The sequence below is a fragment of the Mauremys reevesii genome, linkage group 7 (assembly GCF_016161935.1).
Source record: "Mauremys reevesii isolate NIE-2019 linkage group 7, ASM1616193v1, whole genome shotgun sequence".
Taxonomy (NCBI): domain Eukaryota; kingdom Metazoa; phylum Chordata; order Testudines; family Geoemydidae; genus Mauremys; species Mauremys reevesii.
The window spans coordinates 71,374,512-71,391,176 of record NC_052629.1 but is presented as its reverse complement, the minus strand read 5'-3'; the positions used below and the strand labels follow the sequence as shown (position 1 = coordinate 71,391,176).

The window sequence follows — 16,665 nt, the reverse complement described above, 5'->3', positions numbered from 1 at the left end:
GGACCAGCAATTCCCTCAGGAGGGACTCGAAGCTCATGCCCTACTAGTCTTTCAATAGTCAAGATGCTTATCGCTGAAGATTTTCCACTCTACCAACTTCTTTTCCTAGGAAATACTCTACGGCAATGTTCAATGAGCATATAAACAATGATACTAGAGAGTTTGGGGAGCCATTACTGCAGTATGAGGCAGTATTTCAACAGATATTTAATTTAAGAAGGGATGAAAGAGAATCTGAGGTCAACCTGTCTCACAGAACCCCATGGCCTGAAGCATTAAAAGTGTTGTGGTAATGGCTGGCAGGAACAAGAGTTGTATGACTTGCAGAGTTACACTTCCTCTCTTCTTCCATAGGCAGAAACTCCAGTGAGCAAGTGTGTTCGCCCATCACAAACCTGTTCATTCTGGCTGCTTCTCTTCCCTCCTACCTTCCACAGCCAGCTGCTTTGCAAATAGGCAGAACGAGGCATGGGCAGGGAATTGCTTCCTACAATATCCCACATTACCTTCCCATGCTAGTACCTTCCCGGCGCCCAAGCACCTCTCTGGCCAGCAGTTCCCCAGACACAGGCTGCTCTGAAAACCAGCTGTTTTAGCTCACTCCGGTGCCCTCCCTTCCTTTTACAGCTTACAAATGGTCATTAAGATGTTCGGTAAGTTAACTCTCCCTCAGATTTCAAGAGGTGAGGTGTGCACACTGACAATGTTTACACAAGGAAAACCCACAATGTGTGACAACCATGAGATGCTGAGAAAGGGGGAAGATGCCTAAGCAGACAGTGGGCAAGTGAAGGGGCTGGAGGTGGGGGAATGGACAAAATTAACCTAGGTTTTATATTTGTATGTTCCCCTTTTTACAGAGCGTCTTTGACAAGTTATTGCATAGGCAATAATACCCACAGCCAGTGCTTTAATCTCGCAATTTGCAGGGGTTGGGGAAATAAAATCCTGTGGGGGAGGGGAGGAGGCTGGCACAATCCTTCCTTGAGAAGGTCTGCGACAACAACCTGCCATTTGGTAGAAGAGGGAAAAAAACTCCCTCTTCAGAAGTGTCTTTATGATCCAGGGATAAGCGTTCTCTCTGGCAGGGATGGTTTTAGCTATATCCAGAGAGGGAGATTAAATCCATCCACAGCAGGAATATTTCCACACTCCCCCAAATTCAATACAAGCACTATGTGCAACTTGATTTTGCACAGCATCTTTCACACAAGCAGCACAGCTAATGCTCCCTGTCCCAAGAATCCACAGTATGCTCCAAAACCCCCACCCTCACCTGCTCAGTCTGAGGAACACCAGGACATGCGTCAGACCGGGCTCGCCAACAGGATTAGTGCTGCAGAGCCCAGGACCTCTGGGACACCAGCAGGAATTAGTCTCATCACATCTGGGCCATGCACAAACCCAGTCTTAAAAACAGGAAAGGAAAAAAGTCCAACCCCTCTTCCCAGACCTCTGCAGGGGCCACTCTCCCACACCAGGAACGCCTGCTCAATCTGTGTGCCTGCCACTCCTCCCTTCCCCCTCCCCATTGTTAATGCTGGTAATTTAACACCCCGTGGGACCAGAGAGGACAGACATACAGTGAGCTGAAATCCTGCCTGCCCTGCTCCAGCTCCTTTATAAAATATACAGCGTAAACCGAGAGGCAACCTGGGATAACCCTGGCCATTGCACTGAAACCCATGTCAGGCAACAGGCAGCCAGCTTCTGGCCATTGCAAACCACAGCACAAGCCGTACCCCGCACTGCTGGCCCTCCTGCCACACTCGGAGCAATTAATGCTGTTGGTGAAAGTGAAATGCAGCCATCAGTCCCTTCCCCCATCTCTTCTCCAAGGTCAGGGTCTCTCTCTCTCTCTCTCTCTCATATACACATGCACAACCCACTTCTCCAGGTAAGTTTCCTGCAGTGATAATCATGATTCCAAAAAGTGTTCTTATAAGTGACACTGCAAGATGAAGAGGTAAGCACAGATGGCGGGAGGAGGGAGAGATAGAGAGAAAGGCAGCTAGCACGAGGTGCAAGTCTGCAGTTTATGACATCAGCGGATTAATACCCCCCCCCTTCCCTCCAGCTTCTTATTTTCCTGCTCCACGCATGTGTATTAAACTCAGAACGGAGGAGTCCAGCCAGTGGCAATCGATACATTTAATGGAGAAGATGGGCCCTTGAAATATTTTTCAGCCCCCACCGCCTTATTAACCCCACCCGCCCTCCCACCCCTTACATCTGAACATTATCCATACCAGACAATAAGTGAGTGACCCAGAAACCTCTACAGTGTCACTTCCCATGTCCCTCATACACACACTGACAGCAACAATCCCAAGTTCTCACTGCAATTGATTTCTCACACACTCCCTATGCACGCAGTTCAGACAGCTAACAGAGGAGGAGGAAGGGGCTGGGATGGGAGAAGTTAGCAGCAAGGCCCACCCTGACAGAAGAGCTGTTTTACTCTCTGCCCAGACCACCAGATTCCATCATCTAACACACCCTGATGTCCCAAGTGCAGCCTGACAGGCAGGGTCTGATGCAGTGTCTCTGCAAGGAAACACACACAGGCACTTGTACACACCCCGGAATCTGTGCTTCAGGCTCCTGCGAGTGGTGGTGTGGGCTCTCCTCGCCTTAATGAGAAGCCTACGCACTGGGCTGCAGTGCACCACTGCTGCCTGCACCCAAGTCAGCTGGACGTGCTGTAGCTACAGAGGAGCCTGGGCTGCTCTCACGATTGCCAGACTGAGGTTTAAAGTAGTCCACACTCGACTACAGGTCAGCACACACACACACTGCACTCACTTGATACCCGAGCCTTTGGAGGCCAGGAAACTGCTACTGTGAAACCCCACCCACAGCCCTCATGGAACTGAGCCCCTTCTGCGACTGAGCTACAGGGAGCAGGACTCAATCCATGGGTGATGAGCCAAGGGTGGGCTGGGAGAGCAATCTCCCAGCCCTCCTACCATCCAGACCCCCAAGAGGGACGACTGTCAGACTGCCTCTTTAGCACACCCAGGAGCAACAAATGAGGCCGACTACAAGCCTGGGTGCAGCAGAGAATCTCCTCCCTGAGACAGGGTGAGCATCATCTCCTGTTTCCAATGGCAGGAGAGAGAGAGCAGGCGTGACTGCCAGGACTCTCCGGGGAGCCTTATCAAGAGTTGCAAAACTGCTGCTGCTTTGAACCCCACAATGGCCACATCCTGGCAATAAACCACAGGCTAAGTTTCATCTCCAGCACCCAATTAGGTGCCACCTCACATCTCAAAAAGGACATTTACCCTATTACAGGTACTGATTCAGAAACAAAGATCAGGCCTAAAAGAAACATCTTCATGCAAAGGGCAGCCTGCTGCCCCCTTCGTTATGTCCTTGGGGACGTCACCTTGCAAAGATTCAGCGGCAAAGGACAACAGCAGAAAATCCTCTCCTGCCTCCCATTACTGTGCAGGAACTGCTCCAGATACCTCCCTGCCAGTCAAGAGTACAGATGGGGCCAATGCAAGATGATTTCATACCATTTATTCTGGAGGAATCTGTGCAGCGTACTCTGAAAAGACGCTATTGATGGGGCTTCCATCATTCCCCTCAGGAGACGGATTCCCTACAGAATAATCTCTAATCTCCACCTCCCTCCAATAGACTAAATTTTCCTTGGTTCTTTCCTCTGAAGCGATTACTGCTAGTCAGACCCATTGGCTCACCTTAAGCAATTCACTCACTCCTACTTCACGGGTATCTTCCAAGCCACTCTACACGTCTAAAGTCAAAATAAGGCCTAACAACTATCCCGGCAGCCTCAGCAAGACACCTCCCCACGAGTCAAGACATGGCTGTTTATCATTATCCTTTAGTCCTTCCAGCCAGTTCTCAGGACATGTGACAGACTGTATCCAAGCCAACCTGAATGTCAGGTGGCTGAAGCACTGTATCCCCCTCCCAGCATTGGCTACTGTCTTGTACTTAGACCAATGGTTCTCAACCTTTTGTACTGGTGATCCCTTTCACACGGCAAGCCTATGAGTGTGACCCCCCCTTTTGTAAAGTAAAAACACATTTTTTTATATTTAACACTATTATAAATGCTGGCGGCGAAGCATGATTTGGAGATGGAAGTGACAGCTCGCAAGCCCCCACATAATAACCTCGCAACCCCTTGACTCCCAGTTTGAGAACCCCTGACTTTGACTGCAAGCCGTGTGAGGGAGGGACTGTCATTCTGCTATGCGTCTATACGGTGCTTAGCACAGTAGGCCCTGCCTCATAGACTCCACTGTAACACAAATACCAAGTCGCTTAATGAAGTCCAACTATGATGTCAAAAGCGTCCACTGACTCTGCATTTAGATCAGATTAATCTGACAATGTTCATTCTTTATAATGCCAGGATGTTGGTTTAGAGTTGTGTTGAGGTCCTTACAGATCTGCCCTTTATATTTGTCTCATTAATTTATAAAGGGATGAGTTTATTTGACCGCGATTACCAGGACTTCCCTTTTTAAAATAAAAATCAGGACAGTATTTGCTTTCTATGCTTTTAGGGTGGGAAACACTGTATGAATGCCACATAGGGTTATTTCTAACCCTCCGGTTCCCCTTCAGTTCATGACTTTCAAGAGAAAGAAACAACAGTTTGCAGTTCATTAAGCTCATTAACAGAGGCTTTAGGATTCACCGATTTCTCTCATATTACATTTAATTTTCCCTAAGCATTCCCTTCCTTGCTTTTCAGCTATACATCACGATCCCCATCACTTCCGAGTCAGTCACACCCCACTGCTTTTCTTTTCTTGAGGAAGACTCCTTTGGAAGTACCTCTTCCCACAAAGCCAGAGTGGAAGCAGGTCAGAGCTCCTTGCCCTTAGTAAGCCCTGGGATGGAGCTTGGCTGTTCTCAGTGGTGGCAGATGACAGAGCAAGGAGCAATGGTCTCAAGTTGCAGTGGGGGAGGTCTAGGTTGGATATTAGGAAACACTATTTCACTAGGAGGGTGGTGAAGCACTGGAATGGGTTACCCAGGGAGGTGGTGGAATCTCCATCCATAGAGGTTTTTAAGGCCGACTTGACAAAGCCCTGGCTGGGATGATTTAGTTGGTGTTGGTCCTGCTTTGAGCAGGGGGTTGGACTAGATGACCTCCTGAGGTCTCTTCCAACCCTAATATTCTATATTGTACTCAGGGGAAACATGCTAGCAGGTCAACCGCTGTGAAGGGAGCATAGGTTATATTCCTAGCCAGTGGTGTGGCACCTCTGGTTGAAGCAGTAGTAACTACTCTGGGAAAAACACAGGTTCAAATCCTCTAGAAGCAGGTTTTAAATGTTCAATTTAGCAATGCATATGAGAGCTCTGAAATGCAGAAGCCAAGCCAAGGGGGGCCCTCCTTCAGTGCAAGAGGCAGATCAGAAGGTTTGGGCTGACTTGTGTGGAAGGCAGGAGCTAAGCAAATGCCTAGATTCCAAGGCCAGAAGGGACCATTCCCAGAGCAGATCTTTTAGAAAAACATCCAAGCTGGATTTAAAAATTGTCAGTGATGGAGAATCCACCACGCCCGTTGGTAAATTGTGCTAATGGTTAATTACCCTCATTGTAAAAAAACGTGTACATTATTTCCAGACTGATTTTGCATGGCTTCAATTTCCAGCCACTGGATCATGTTATACCTCCTCTGCTAGATGGAAACGCTCACTGTCAAATATTTGTTCCCCATGTAGTTACTTATAGATTGTTATCAAATCACCTTTTAACTTTCTCTTTGTTAAGCTAAATAGCTTGATCTCCTTGGGTCTGTCACTATCACTATAAGGCAAGTTTTCTAATCCTTTAATCATGCTTGTGGCTCTTTTCTGAGTACTCTCCATTTATCAATGCCCTGGAATTGTGGGCACCAGAACTTAACACTATTCCAGCAGCGATCTCACCACTGCCAAATACAGAGATACAATAATCTCTCTGCTCCTGCTCAAGATTCCCATTTCTGCATTGCAGGATCACATTAGCACTCAGTGGTTCTCAAACTTTTTGTATTGGTGACCCTTTTTCATACAGCAAGCCTCTGTGTGCAACCTCCCTTATCAATTAAAAACAAGAGGGGGTAATTTAATTTAACAGGGACTCGGGCTGTCGGCCCCACTCCTGGCAGGGCTGACACCTTGCAACCCCCTTTTTTGGGCACAGCATCACACTGGGATTATCCACCATGACCCCCAAATCTTTTCCAGAGTCACTGCTTCCCTGGATAGAGTGCCCCATTCTATAAGCATGGTCTGCATTCTTTGGTCCTAGCTTTATACATTTGCTTTTAACCATATTAAAACGAACATGGTTTGCTTGCACCCAGCTTTCCAAGCAATTCAGATCGCTCTGTATCGGTGACTCGTCCTCTTCATTATTTACCACTCTTCTAATCTTTGTGTTGTCTACAAACTTCATCAGTGATGTTAGGTTTTCTTCCACATGACTGATAAAAAAAATGTTAAACAGCATATGGCCAAGAACAGATCCCTGCAAAACCCCACTTGAAAAACACACCCACTCAATGAGGTGTCCCCATTTACAGTTACATTTAGAAACCTATCAGTTATCCAGTTTTTAATCTGTTTAACATGTACCATGTTAATTTCATATCATTAGAGTTTTTTTAATTAAAGTGTTGTGTGGGACCAAGTCAAACGCCTTACAGAAGTCTGAGGAGGGTGTTGGAAGTGGGGCAATGGGGGATACCATAATATGTGCAGAAGCCAGATGGGTGTGTGCTCCCAGTGAGGCAAGAGCTAACATGGGAATGAGGAGCAGCAGGCAAGGTAAACCCAAGCTATTGCAGAATTCATCTCACGGTCCTGCTGCCGTAACAAACAGCTTTTTAAAAAACTGCTCATCAGCTCCGCCGTTTTACAGTTGTTGATTTCATCTCTTTATCATCGGCTAACAGCCCTAACATCTCTCAAATATTTCTACTTTGAAGAGCCTTTACAGTGTTTATCCATCTAGGTTCTTACATGGCTCCTGGCCCCACTGTATCTGAACCCCTATTCCCACCAATCGTTTTGACTATCATTAATTCTTTGTTGCCTTGTGTTTCCTCACTTAATTTCCAACAGAAGTTCTTTGTGGCCATCAGATATTTCAGTGGGACCTCAAGAAGTCTGATCAGTCACTACTACTTCCTCCCAATAGTTCTCTCTTTCAGTCAGTTTCATAATTCCCCCCACATTTGCTCTCTCCAAATCAGATACCTTTGGACAGCTGTGTTCTATGAATCTACTCATCAATACCTTGAATTAACAGAGCTCACAGTTACTAGCACAGAAGTGTCCTACTCCACTTATGCTTTCAATCAAGAACTCCCTACTGGTATGAAGTAGATCAAGAAAGATTTCTCCTCTGGCTGGATTCCCTACTTCCTGGCTCAAATATGTGTCCTTTAATTAATCTGAGAAGTGATGATGTTTCACACTTTTTGTATTTGTAACTCAACCGCTCTCTGAGTACTTGAAATCCTACATGACCACATTATCTAGAGATTTTGGACTCCATGGTAACTGGTTTAGGAATTTTTGTTCTCATTTTCCTCTAGCTCCACATAGCCATTTCTTGCAACTGTACCAGATTATTTTGCTACCACTCCGTTAATGGGGAAATTGTTTCTCGCTGGTTTTGTTACTTTAGAGTATTATCCCATCCCTCAATACAAAGAGGATTGTACCCACTAATGCTGACGGGATGGTTCTCTGAATTATCAGGTTTCAGTTGTGTCCACTACATCATATTCTCCCTTCATTAAGCAAATGCTCCCAATTACCCATTTCCTAGTCAGTGTAAAGCCTCTGTAACTAGCCCTGCCAGTTTTGAACCCACAGAACTGGGACCTCTTGTGCTTCAGTGGAGATTTTATGGAGCATTGGCACCTGTCCTGTACATCAACAGCCTTCCCCTTCTAAACCGTCCACAGATCCATTGGCTGGTCTCCAGTATCACTCTTGACTTTACTCGCAATAGTTACTAGAAAGACAAAACATCACCTATGTTGACCTCGGTCTGCAGCACTCTTCCCAGGGTTCTAAAGTCATTCTTGAGCCACTCATTCTCCCTTTGCACCTGTCATTAGCTTTCACATGAACTACACTAGGTGAACATTCACTGCTACTCTTCAGGCTATGTTTTGCTCGTCATCACATTTCACGCCCTGGCACTAGGAAAATAGTATACTGTCCTTTTCTCTTTTTTACGAGTCAGACAGCCTGAGCTATGTTCATCGCTACCAAAGTGCTCATCAAAATTATCTGCCACCAACTTCTGCTGCTCTGGTGTCACCCTTTCAGTTGCTGGTCATATACTACCTGGTTCTCAGCCTCTGACTGATCATCTAGCTCATCAAGAACATAGCACTTCTGTCAAAACTGAATGGCCTAAGTGCAGTAAGTCTTCTCTTAGCCTCCTCTTCCACATTCATTCCCTCTGAGATCTCAGGCAGTTACACCTCTCTTTATAGTTCCTCCTGCTGCAATCCAATTCAGGTTTTTTCCCCATCAATTTCAGCTCCTGCCCGTGTCCCTCCACAGTGGAAACCACCTCACACTTCATGCATATAGAGCCTGTCTTGTGAAATAAAGCAGGAAAATCACAAGAAAAGTTGAGCAAGTAAATTCGGGACAGTTCCTTCCTGTCCCACTATTCTGAGCTCAGCTGACACGTACAGGTTTTGAAGAGAGGCTTTGGGAGTTAGGTGGCAGCAGAGAACAACAGAAATTTAATTTGCTTCTTTCAGAAGCTATAGAGACCTCTTCCATCCAGTTCAAATATGAACATATTAGACATAGGATTAGCTACAAGAGGAATACACCACCTATGACAACATCCTGAAACTAGAAAGATCCTATATCCAGCAAGACTATACCCAAAAGCACAGAAGACCTCTAGCAATGCTGGCTCATTGAGGATATATAGTAGGTCCTCAAAAAGAGGAAAGATGACATGAAGTACTCCCAGAAGTTGGGATCCCTGCAACAACCCTTCAGGCTACCATTTGCATCACTACTTATTACTTCATACTACAAGACAACCACCTACAAAGCCCATAAACTTACTGCAACTAAAATTCCAATCATGTTTCTCCTGTTCGTAGAGAAAGGCAATGGGATGAAGGACAGATGTGGATACTAACCTCGGGCTGACAGCTTTTTGGTGTTGATGATTTTTGCAGCATATTCCTGGGATGAATTTTTCTTCACACATCGGCGGACCACAGAAAAGGCTCCCCTAGAAGAAAGAGAGTGGGAGCTGTGAAACTGAAAATAATAATGCAACAGGAACAATTTCCACCCCCAACTTAGACATGTCAAGTCAGCAAATAACGCCAGAGGAAAAAGTGTATACCCGAGAGCTTGGCTGAGGCCTCCTAGGGCCTTAAGCAGAAAAACACAAACAGTGCATCATGGTGGGGAGGGGACATAACATACAGTGGCTGAAGAATGAAAGAGGAGTAGCCTAGAAGGTTGGAAACATCGCCAAGAAGTCCATCCCGTAATGGTCTAGTGGCTGGAGAAGACAACTAGGAATCAGTTCTCCTAGGTTCTTGTCCCAGCTGGGCCACTGAATCACCGCAGCACTTTGGACGAGACATTAACTCTGCTACACTCATTTCTTTATCTGTGAACTAGGGATAAATACCTCTTCCCAAGAGGGCTGGCAGGCTAATTGTTGTTTGTAAGTTAACATTTTATAAATCTGAATTATTATTGCTGCAACAGGCTGTAGGGAGAAGTGCACTGAGTGGTGGAACAGAAAGGGGAAGGATTCTTAGAAGAAAAGGGAGATGGCATAAGAAAAAAGGGTGTAAGGAAAGACAGCCCAAGCCCTAAGAGGTTGTGGGGAAGAGGGAAAACCTGGAAGGTGATCCCAAAAGAAAAAATGGTGGGTAGAGAGACAAGAGAACGGGCTTGATGAAAGAAAAACTCAGGAAGGTCAGAAGGGTGAATAAGGGGAAGTTGACAGGGAAGTATCCAAGCCTCTGAGTGGGGAACTAGGTCCCACCAGTCCCGAGAGGTCTGTACACTGGAACTAGAAACAAACCAGAACACCACAGCAGCCCTACAGAAAACTTAACCCATCAGAGAGGATCTGGCCCTAGGCAGCTGGGCCCCTCCCTATACTCCAGAGTCCTGACCCCTCCTCAGCTTCTGCTCCCACCCCCAACCTCTCCACATAAACCAAGGAGAAACACTGCAAGCACCATTCCTTGGGCCACGGCTGGGTGCTGAGACACAGGCTGCAGCAGCCACCTAGGAATCCGTGTGGGGATGGGGCAAAGAGATGCAGCAGTGCCCAGAGACTGGTGCAGGGAAGGAGGGGGAAAGATGCAGCAGTACTCAGGGATGCATCAACACACAATGATCCCATCCTGTATACTGCTGCATCACCTCCATGTCCCCATAAGATCCCACTGCAGGTCTAAGTGTGCGTTTGAGGGCAGGGGAGTTGGGTGCAGCAGTGCCTGATCCCAAAACTGGGGAGGGGAGATCCCCTATACAGCCGCAGAACCTGGTCCTTCTGCAGGGCTGGGGGAGTATCTCAGGAGGAAGCCAGAGCGACAGCAGGGACAGCTGGAGTGAGTGTCCCAGGATGGTTTGAGGGAGCAGGGTGCAGCAGCCCCAAGCAGTCCTGGGGTGCACAGCCGCACATGGTGCAGGATGGGGGACACCCTGGCCTGCAGCTACACCTGGGGTTGGGATATGAGTAACCCCGGGGGGCGGCAGCACCCACTCCCCGTGCAGAACGGGGACGAGGGCGGTCCTAGGGTGCAGCAGAGCCTCCCGGTCCCACTGTAGGGGCGGCGGTGGCAGGATCCCCGGGTGTAGCAGACGCCAGCTGCCGGTCCCAGGACCAGGGCAGCGGGAGGAGCCCGGGAGCTCAGGGGCACCCAGTCCGGCACAGGAAGGTGGAGCGGGACAGCCCAGGTGCCGCAGAGGCTCCGGGGCGGGGGAGAGGCGGGCGGGAAGGGACTCAGCCGGAGGTCCCCGGGGCGCAGGGCCGGGCGGGCTCCGTACTTGCCGAGCTCCTCGTAGAGCTGGTAGTCGTCGGTGAAGCGGGTGCACGGGGCGGTGGTGGCCATGCTGGGCTGGGCTCAGCGCCACTCGGGCATGGGGCTGGGCGAGGCGCGGGCTGCTGCCGGCCGGCCGGCGCGGGCGGATCGCGCTGTCCTCGGGGCAGCCTCCTCCGGCGGCTGCTTGGCTCCCCGCGCCGCCCTGCACAGTCACCGCTCGCCAGGGAGGAGAAGGAGGCTGAGCCCCGCCAGCACCGCGAGATCTTACTGGGAGACACCCCCCGCCCGCCCCTGCCTCCGCCCGGCCCCGGGGTGGGGCCGCGCCCTGGCGCTCGGGGCAAGCGGGCGGTGCTGGGCCCGGGGGCGCAAGCGAGGGGCCGAGCCGCGTGCAGGCTGCAGCTGGAGAGCCCGCCCCCCCTTGCCTGAATGCGCGGGGAAAAGGGCTATAGGCTGACCCCCCTCCCCCCCCCAGCACGGAGCAGGAGGGGACGCAGCGGAGTAACTGGGGCGCGGGAACCGACTCACAGCCAGAGCACCCCCAGCTCGGCGAGAGTCCTATGAGCGTGGGTGGGGCGGGGGGACATAAGGGAGGGAGCGGTAGTGAGGAGGAAACCAGCCCGAGAACTCCCCGCAGCCTGGCCGGGGCCGGGTCTGACCCCTTGTTGCTCCTAGGCACGGGGGCGGGTAGAAGTGCTGCCGGATAAACTTCCTGCATGCACTGAAAAGGGGAGGGCTGCAGCCTGAGATCCCTGCGCGGGGAACGTGCAATAGGGCGGGCTGAGAGCCCCGCGCGGATAAATAAGGCTACAGGAGATTAACCCTTGTGTGCACCAAGAGAAGGGGAACTAGTGCAGCCTGACCCCACCATACGCAGAGGGGAGGAGGAAAACTGCAGTCTCTCCCTTCTTCTCTCCATGGGCCAATGGAGTGGGGAGAGGAAGGGGGAGTTAAGAGGGAGAAAACTACTGCTGCCTAACCCCAGCGTGCATCTAGAGGGTGGTAACTGCAGTCTGACAGATCTCCTGTGAAGTAGGGATAACCCCTGCATGCCCTGCGAGGTGGAGAATGTGCACCTAAAAGGGGGAACTAACTGCACCTTGACATTGCTAGCTCCAGGCACCAAGGAGAAGGAACTACACTGATAAGAGAAACGGGGGGTGCTGATGTGAACTGGAAAATAGATACACCCTGAGCAGCTAGCCTAGTATTCATAGATGACACACGCTGGAGTGAGGAAAAAACATTTGCCACAGGGTGCTTTGTCTCATTGGTTACATGCAGAAATCACTGAGGAAAATAACCAGCTGGTGAAATGGCAGAATAGTAACTCATGCAGTGCCTTAAAACTGACAGAGCCTTACCCTGCACTCACACACACTCACTGGTAGGTGGGGCTTCGTCCCACTAAGGTACCCACCAAAGGACCAGCCTTGTGCTCTCCAGGAAAGTAAACCAGACTCCATTCTGTCTCTGCAGTTTGTGCCATTCAGGAGATGCTTTCCATAGCAACTTTATAGGCAAGTTTATTTTCACCTCTCCTGTTTAAGGATTCTCTCTCTGAGTGATTGCCAATAAAATATTCTTTGATTTATGACAAACCGAGTCTAGTTTGGAGATTGTGTTTTGGGGCAGTGGCAGGCCTAGCTGAAGAGGGCAAATGTTCTTTGGCCTCTCCAAAGAGTCAGGAAAAAGAGCATGTTACAGACACAGGGAGACCAACTCACTCTAGCAGTATCGAGCATTAGTATTAAACTGATTTGAAGATTGAAAGCACTATAGAAATGCTTGGTATTATTATTGTATGTGAAAGGACCAGCAAGGAAGCCCTCTTCTATCATTCAGCAAAGTAACAGGAACAGATAGTAGCAGTGAACAGGTGTCTGTCCGTCTGTCTGTATAGGGCTTATACAGTCTGTCTGAGCCTTCAAAGCGTAGGCCACATAAATTATAGAAATAGAGCAAGGGCAAATGTGGAAACAGGCAGCGGAAATAGGACAATACAACAATAACGTTACAAAAAAACAACACAAGTTAAAGGTGAGTAGGAAACCACAGCATGCCACACCTCCTATTGTGCCCACACTGACCATGCTGGAAACTGCTGACAAAACAGAATCATTTAAAGACCCACAAATTATCTTACCAGCCAGTGCCCCTCATTGAGACTGCCTAGTAGCAGGCCCTTTAGTGCTGAATGGAAGCTGCTGTTACAGCTCCATTCATCCACCTCTGGTAGACCCTGTATATGATGGAAACCACTTCAAGCCAGGGGGTGCAGCAGGACCCCAGCACCCCTAGTCCCAGCACCTATGGATCCAGCAGATGCACACCTAGTAACAGGTTTCTATGGCCCAAATTCCATTAAATACACTCAGTGCAGAAGAGGTGGGCCAGCAAGAAGCATTTGATTCCCATAGTGCAAGTATGCTGAACCCAGCACTTGACGTAAGTTGGAGCAGCTCAGGGGCTGCTTTAACTTATGTCAGCTAGTTCTGGTCTCTTGTATTAATTGAGATGGAATGTAATGCCAGTTGTGAATTGGTGTAGTACAGGCACACTCGAGCCTTTCCCCGCATCAGGGCTTTTGTAGGCAGTTAGCAGAGGAGACGATTATGCCACTTTGTAGCTCCTGTACATCAAGCAAATTTTAGGGTAGACACTTAGGGCCCGGTCATACCACTTTGTATTGCATGAATGGTCAGGAGGAGAGAATTTGGGCTTGTGTGTTGGTCCTGGGGTCCTGCAGGAAGAAGAAAGAGGATTTAGGAAAAAGGGGCACAAATCACCACAAATGGATACAGCAGTAGGAAGAACATACCCCAAACCATGTATTAAGCTAGCAAATCTGAGCTTGAGAACCCAACAATGTACAAAAGAGATCCAAACAATGCAGGTGGGATCTGGGGAGAGAGGGGCAGCACCACGGTTAGCAGCATGCAGGGGTCCAACATCAAGGTAAGGCTGCTTGCTACTTTTTTCCTTACTGTGAAGGAAAGGTAGAGAGATGGGAAAGAGACAGAGATGGGGAAAGACTCCTAATTCTTAGCACCTTATAAACTTAAAGTGGGCCAGGTTGTGCTGGGTCACAGATGCAGCCAAAATAAATAAACAGAGGTGGATCTGGCCTGGGTTCAGAGATAGAGCAAGCAGGGAAGAGAGGGCAAGTGAGATGGGAACCCAGGGGAAGGAGGATACAGACAGAAAAGGGAGAGAGGAAAGCATAGCCAAAGAAGGAAAAAGAACAAGCGGTCTAGAGCAAAAAAAAAAAAAAAAAAAGAGGGGGGGCAGAGAGATGGAAAGAAATCTAAAGAATGAAAACGTTTTTTAAAAAGCCAGAAAGCTCTCTCTTCAGGTTAGAAAATGGTGGTGTTCTAAAGAATGTCATTATTTCTATTGCCGTAGCATGTGAGGACCTCAGAGAAATATTATCATCCCTTTGTATTAGGCACTGTACCAACAAACACAGAGACAGTCCTTGCCCCAGAGAACTGCCAATCTAGATTTTGTTGAAAATCCATTGTCGGCTCATGACCTAGCACTATATTAAGAGTCCATTTCTGACCCTACCTATCGAAAGGAGGAGATTGGAAGGAAAGGATGAGAGTAGCAATGAGAGTGCGAAGAGAATGCTAACCTGCATCTTTCACCTCCTGGTCAGCTAAGTGCCTGCCAGGCTCACTAAGACCAACATTGGGACACATGCACCAGCAACCAGGCTGAGTTTCACTTCCCAGGCAATATCCAGAGATGAAAACCCAATACATAGCAACCGTTCAATAAAGAAAGGGACAACCATTGACAGCGAAGAACATACTAGAAACCAGAAAACCTTCGGTAATGAGCAAGGGCAGTTTGGAGGGGGCAGAAAAGATACCAGACTTCAGGGATCACAAGCAACTGATCTTGTCTTTAAACAAGGGAGGGGAAATGTCATTTTCTTTTAATTATAAGATAGTCACCGGGCCTGATCCAAGGCCTGCAGTGAAGTCAATGGGAACTTTTCCATAGATTTCAAAAGGCTTTGGATCAAGCTCATTCAATTAATAGGGACTCAGTGACTGAGCACTGTGCTGATCTTACAAAACTAGGTGAGGAACAATAGCGAGGGGAGGGGTACAAAGGAGGATGTTTGCTATCCAGAAATGCTACAAGAAAAAGTGGGGAGTGGAGACAACAAAAGGAGACAACAAACGTGGAATGGAGAGATGAACGTGTGTTCTACGCTGCCCGTGCTATGGGAGCAGATACCAGATTCCTGTTTTTGAAGCTTGCATTAAGAGAGAAGTGCTGTATAAATTGAGTGACAGACTTAATTAAACCAAGTACCGAGTGGGAGACTAAATTATGGGTATAGAGTTTTCAGAAGGAATCTAGGCAAAATGAAGCAGGAGGAGGGGAAGCAATATGGATAAGAGAGCATGGTGTCAACAGAAAGAAATATGAGTGTTCTGGCTGACACAGCAGAGTCTACTCGCATCGAGGTAAAGGATAACACTGCAATAAAGGGGAAGCTTGGATGGTGCCTGGACAGAATTATGTTGTAGAGACTAGAAAATATTTGTAGAGATAAAGGAGGCTTTTGAAAAGGGCTGTTCAGTGGTCATGGGGGATTTCAGCTACCAGATACTGGGCCATATCCTGTTCTCAGTTACCCCCATATAAACTCTGGAGACAGTCCATTGCCTGTAGTGGAGTACTCCAGATTTACATTGGCTGGGAGGGCAGAATTTGTCCCACCAACTAGAAAAACAACAGTGGAAACTCTAAGGAGGACGTGTTCATGGAGGTAGTACAGGTTTGCTTCCTTATATTATACCGCCAGCCAAGTCAGGGATTAATCTGGGTTTAATAACTGGCACTGAGTTAGATACAATCAAACAAAAATATGTAAATCATCTAGGTCCTTATGTAAAGCCCACTGGAACCAATGGGAGCCTTTCCATTGATTTTAATGGGTTTTGGCTCAGACCCCAGGTACCCCCAGACCCTAATGTTAGGTTTGGAATGTTGATGAGTATCCGTGGGAAGGGAAGGAACATAAAAGCACTGGACCTTAGGAAAGCAGAGTGCAGGGCTACAAAACAAGTGAAAGGAAATTGGCTGGAATTCAACTCACAGTGGAAAATGGGAAAGTACAATATTTAGCTGTCAGGGAAGCTGCACACAGCAATCATTCCAGCAATATTAAACAAGCGAAAAGGGCAATAGCTACTAATGTGCCAAGCAGGGTGGTGCCAAGCTGCGCAAGAGATGAACAGCCGACATTAACAATGATAAAGAAACTGGGAAGGCTGAAGATGGAAAGAGAGAAACAAATGGGGAAAAATTAGGGGGAGCCAAAAAAAAGAGAGATAAGCAACAAATAAAAAAATATCTAAAAACCAGTGAAAGTTTTTAAAATACACGTGTTTTAGTGTATCGGTTACTGGAGAGGGACTCGAGGTTCTATTCATGCTCTGCTACAGACTCCTGGTTTGACCATGTCAAACTTCTCTGTTTCTCCTCCTTCCTTTTGTCTGTCTATTTAGAAAGCAAATTCTTTCGTGCAAGGCCCGGTGTACAACACTGAACACGGCTCTTGGTAGGCTCTCTTGGTACCACTGTAATAAATCCAGACAGAG

General features: G+C 48.1%; 1 protein-coding gene across 19 annotated transcripts in view; it reads right to left on the bottom strand.

Annotated features, from left to right (window-relative positions):
- Window positions 1-11,800, bottom strand: part of CAMK2G (calcium/calmodulin dependent protein kinase II gamma) — a 166,746-nt gene extending 154,946 nt beyond the window's left edge. For 8 of the 19 annotated variants that reach the window (XR_005582729.1, XR_005582731.1, XR_005582730.1 and 5 more), the window contains exons 1-2: window positions 11,049-11,800; window positions 9,167-9,261 (exon numbers count right to left, since the gene is read on the bottom strand). Coding sequence is in view for 14 of the 19 variants with exons in the window: in XM_039481069.1 (XP_039337003.1) it covers window positions 9,167-9,261; window positions 11,049-11,113 (160 nt within the window). In the remaining 5 variants the exon portion in view is untranslated. The remainder of the gene's footprint in view (window positions 1-9,166; window positions 9,262-11,048) is intronic. The other 11 variants (XM_039481076.1, XM_039481080.1, XM_039481078.1 and 8 more) reach the window with 6 other exon arrangements.
- Window positions 11,801-16,665: the final 4,865 nt, after the last annotated feature.